Source organism: Galeopterus variegatus, unplaced genomic scaffold (assembly GCF_000696425.1).
Source record: "Galeopterus variegatus unplaced genomic scaffold, G_variegatus-3.0.2 Scaffold10034, whole genome shotgun sequence".
Classification (NCBI taxonomy): Eukaryota; Metazoa; Chordata; class Mammalia; order Dermoptera; family Cynocephalidae; genus Galeopterus; species Galeopterus variegatus.
The window spans coordinates 61,225-65,653 of NW_007736145.1; the positions used below are offsets into that span (position 1 = coordinate 61,225).

General features: G+C 54.3%; 1 protein-coding gene across 1 annotated transcript in view; it reads left to right on the top strand.

The window, feature by feature from the left end:
- Positions 1-929, top strand: part of LOC103609742 (keratin-associated protein 5-1-like) — a 7,034-nt gene extending 6,105 nt beyond the window's left edge. The window contains exon 2 of the mRNA XM_008594029.1: positions 32-929. Coding sequence (XP_008592251.1) covers positions 32-929 — 898 coding nt within the window. The remainder of the gene's footprint in view (positions 1-31) is intronic.
- The last annotated feature ends 3,500 nt before the right edge of the window (positions 930-4,429 follow it).

A 4,429-nucleotide genomic window follows, 5' to 3' on the forward strand; every position in this document is an offset into this window, starting at 1 on the left:
GCTGCTGTGTGCCAGCCTGTTCCTGCTCCAGCTGTGGCAAAGGGGGCTGTGGCTCTTGTGGGAGCTCCAAGGGGGGCTGTGGCTCTTGTGGGGGTTCCAAAGGGGGCTGTGGCTCTTGTGGGGGCTGCAAGGGGGGCTGTGGCTCCTGTGGGGGCTCCAAGGGGGGCTGCGGCTCCAGCTGTGGAGGCTGCGGCTCCAGCTGTGGGGGCTGTGGCTCCAGCTGTGGAGGCTGCGGCTCCAGCTGTGGGGGCTGTGGCTCCAGCTGTGGAGGCTGCGGCTCCAGCTGTGGGGGCTGTGGCTCCAGCTGTGGAGGCTGCGGCTCCAGCTGTGGGGGCTGTGGCTCCAGCTGTGGAGGCTGCGGCTCCAGCTGTGGGGGCTGTGGCTCCAGCTGTGGAGGCTGCGGCTCCAGCTGTGGGGGCTGTGGCTCCAGCTGTGGAGGCTGCGGCTCCAGCTGTGGGGGTTGTGGTTCCAGCTGTGGCGGTTGTGGTTCCAGTTGCTGTGTGCCTGTCTGCTGCTGCAAGCCTGTGTGCTGCTGTGTGCCAGCCTGTTCCTGCTCCAGCTGTGGCAAAGGGGGCTGTGGCTCTTGTGGTGGCTCCAAAGGGGGCTATGGCTCTTGTGGGGGCTCTAAGGGAGGTTGTGGCTCTTGTGGAGGTTACAAGGGGGGCTGTGGTTCCTGTGGGGGTTGTAGCTCCTGTGGTTGCTCCCAGTCCAGCTGCTGTGTCCCCGTGTGCTCCCAGTCCAGCTGCTGCAAGCCCTGCTGCTCCCAGTCCAGCTGCTGTGTCCCCGTGTGCTCCCAGTCCAGCTGCTGCAAGCCCTGCTGCTCTCAGTCCAGCTGCTGCAAGCCCTGCTGCTCTCAGTCCAGCTGCTGCAAGCCCTGCTGCTCCCAGTCCAGCTGCTGTGTCCCTGTATGCTGCCAGTGTAAGATCTGATGTTCTGACCCCAGATCTCAGGTGGCTCCAACAGACCTGAAATCCCCAAGCAAAAGCAGGCTGTATCCCTAGACCCATGAAGTGGAGTTCGGAGTCTGCTCTCCCCTGGAATATGGCAGTCTGCATCTCTCAAACCAGAAACAGAGCTCCCAGCCCACGTCATGGCTTCACCTAGAAGTTCACTCACCCTGTCTCCCTCCTCGTCACCCCAGTGGTGTCCCAGGCAAGTCATTTTCTCCTCCACTCATCACAAGGAGTCTACAGCACTAGCCAGGACCCAACAGACCCACAGCATTCCCTCCCAGTCATCTCCTGCCCCCACCCCCAGGGCTGAAGCTAAGTCCAGCTCACTGAACACACTCGCGCATGCGCAGACCCAAGGTCACCCCCCCATGAGACCCCACTCTTGCCATCGCCCAGGAGCTTCCCACCCACCCACCTGTGGGCATCGACCATGTGATGGTTCCTTTGCTATCTGGTATCTGCTACAATCCTGCTGGACTCTGTGATCCTCTGAATAAACACTCCCTCCACCCCAGCACTCTTTCCTGTGGTTCCCCATGTGATGGTTCCTTTGCTATCTGGTATCTGCTACAATCCCGCTGGACTCTGTGATCCTCTGAATAAACACTCCCTCCACCCCAGCACTCTTTCCTGTGGTTCTTTCTGTGCTGCCTCTTCCTCATGAGCAGGAGCGTCCTCCTGAGATCAGCTCATCTAGGACCAGCATCTATTCTGTGTCCCCCAAGTGCCTCATCGTGGGTGGTAGGTGCCTGCCGGACCAGAGATCTGATCTGTGCATACCCCAATATACACAGGGTGAGGGCCTCTTGTGAAAAGAATCTGACCTGCCTGGGTATACTAGGGGACTTCAAGAAGTTTGTTGGGGGGAAAAAAAGATAAAAATAAAAATATAAAATATAAACTTTATTTCTTGGCATAAACTCCGTTAACTTCAAGACACTTTTGTAAAGGATGACACCAGCCATTTAGTTCATCCCTGAAGAACTGAGTGTCCTGGGAACTTAACCATGTCAGTGCAGTCTCATTTACGTTATTAACTGATGAAAAATGGGTGCCCTTTAGAGACATTTTAAGCTTAGGAAACAAAAAGAAGTCAGAAGGAGCCAAATCAGGACAGTAAGGTGGATGTCTAATGATGTCCCACTGAAACTCTCTCAAAATTGCCCTGTCTGGTGAGAGGGGTGAGCAGGGGCACTGTCGTGGTGGAGAGGGACTCTCTGGTGAAGCTCTCCCGGGAGGTCTCCCACTAAAGCTTCAACTGACTTTCTCCAAACACTCATAATAAACAGATGTTATTGTTCTTTGGCCCTCCAGAGAGTCAACAAGCAAAATGTCTTGACCATCCCCCAAAAAACTGCTGCCGTGACCTTTGCTGATTTCTCTGGGGAATTGTCCCCATGAACTTGTCATAACACATCAATGATTTCAGCATCTACCCAAGCTTCACCATAAATTTTATGTTTGTTCTTGCTTCAATTTTAGCAGAATTCATGTTGCTCTGACAGGGGCTCTTTTCAAACTAAGTCTTTTCCTTCTTAGTGCCTCAAACTAGATCCTGTTCAGACATTTTATAACAAGTTAGTATGAGTTTATTTTGGTGCAAAAAAAATTTTGAAATCCATGCCTAGTTTTTTCATAATACACATTTTCCATAAACTTCTTGAAGACCCTTGTATCTATCTGCTTTTCTCACAGGAGGCCCCAGGACCCTGAGAGTCAGTCCTCCTGTGTATGTCGTGCCTGGCCTGGGGTCAGAGTCCCCCAGGAGCATCTCACCCTCCTGGCCCAGCTGCCCAGGAGAGCAGGGGTGCATGTGGACAAAAACCTCAGTCTCACTAAAACCTGGGCCATCTCATAGCCCAGTAGGCCCTCTGTGGGACCCAGTAACAGACCCGCATCTCAGAGTGACTCTGGTAGGGGGTCAGGTGATGGTGAACTTTATGTCACCTGGCCAGGCCACAGTGTGCCACTGTTCAAACACTCATCCAGATGTTGCCCCGAAGGTATTTTGTAGGTGAGACTATCATTTACAGTCAGCAAACGTTAAGTAAAGCAGATGGTCCTCCATAATGTGGGTGGGCCTCGTCTAATCAGTTGAGGGTCTTAGAGAAAAGACTGAGGTTTCCCAGAAAAGAAAAAATTCTGCCTCAAGGTCGTAACATAGAAATCCTGCCCAAGTTTTCAGCCTGCCGAGCTGCCCTGTGGATTTTATATTTGCCAGTGTCCACATTTGAATGAGCCAATTCCTTAAAACACACATATACATATATTCTAGTGTGGTCTTTTTTCAATCTGGAAACACAGAGATTTTAGAAAGTATCACATCCATAAAACAAAAGCAAGTAGCAGTGGAACCAGGGTGATTGGGAAGTGAGATATGTACAAGTTAAAGACCCAGGGACTCAGAGGACCCCAGACCCTCCCTGGGGTCAGGCAAGGTGTGGAGGGTGGCCTGAGTCAGGGGACAGCCGGGCACAGACGCTCACAGAAGCCAACGTAGTAGGTGATAAATTCTGTGTGAGGCCCACGGGAGCCCTGGGGACCCTCCGTCCCGTGGTCTTCCTGTGACGTGGGCCGTGAGATGTGCCGACAGGGCAGGACTTGCTCAGGGTCATTCTGTGCTGATCCTGAATTGCTGTCAGGCTCTTCTCACCGGGACCAGCACTTTAGGAACATCCATCTGAAGGGATAGAAAAGGTCTTTCGGGGTCCTGCCAAACCCTGGTCCTGGAGAGTCCTCGGTGGAGAGAGAGGGAGGATGGTGTGTCAGCCGCTGGTCTGACGGGAGCTCCTGGTGCTCACGACCCACAGTTTACCTGAGGACTCCCCATCACTTTGACCCCAAGGGCAAGCCTCGGGTGTACCACGAGCTGTCCCTTCCTCCCCTCCCCACTCTCCCCCTCTCCTGCTACCCCACCCCATGCCAGCGGCCAGTCACCGTCCTTCCCACGCTGGCCCTGTGGGGATGTTTTCCTTCCTGACTTCCTTGTCGAGTCATAGCGTGGAGGGGAACCAGTTGGTACCACAGGCGGCAAGAGCTCGGCCATGCGTGTTGGGACCTGTCCCACCGCCACCACGCAGCAACCGGTTATCACAAAGCCGGGGCTCAAAACAACAGAATTACTCTCTCCCAGTTCAGGAGGCCAGAAATGAGAAATCAGGGCCGCACGCCCCGCACAGGCCCTCGGGAGGGTCCATTCTATGCCCACCTCCTGCCTCCTGGTGGTGACTGGCAGTCCACGGTGCTCCTAGGCTGTGTCCATACTGCTGAGGTCCCTGCCATGTCACCGTGTGGTCCTCTGCCCTGTGTGGTCATGTCTCTTCTCTCGTAATGGTACCAGTCATTGGATCAGGGCCCACCTGACAACCTTATGGTAACTCAATTACATCCGCAAAGACCCTACTTGCATGTAGGTCACATTCACAGGTCCCAGGGCTAGGACATCAATGCGTATTTGGGGCAGGTACAACCCAAGC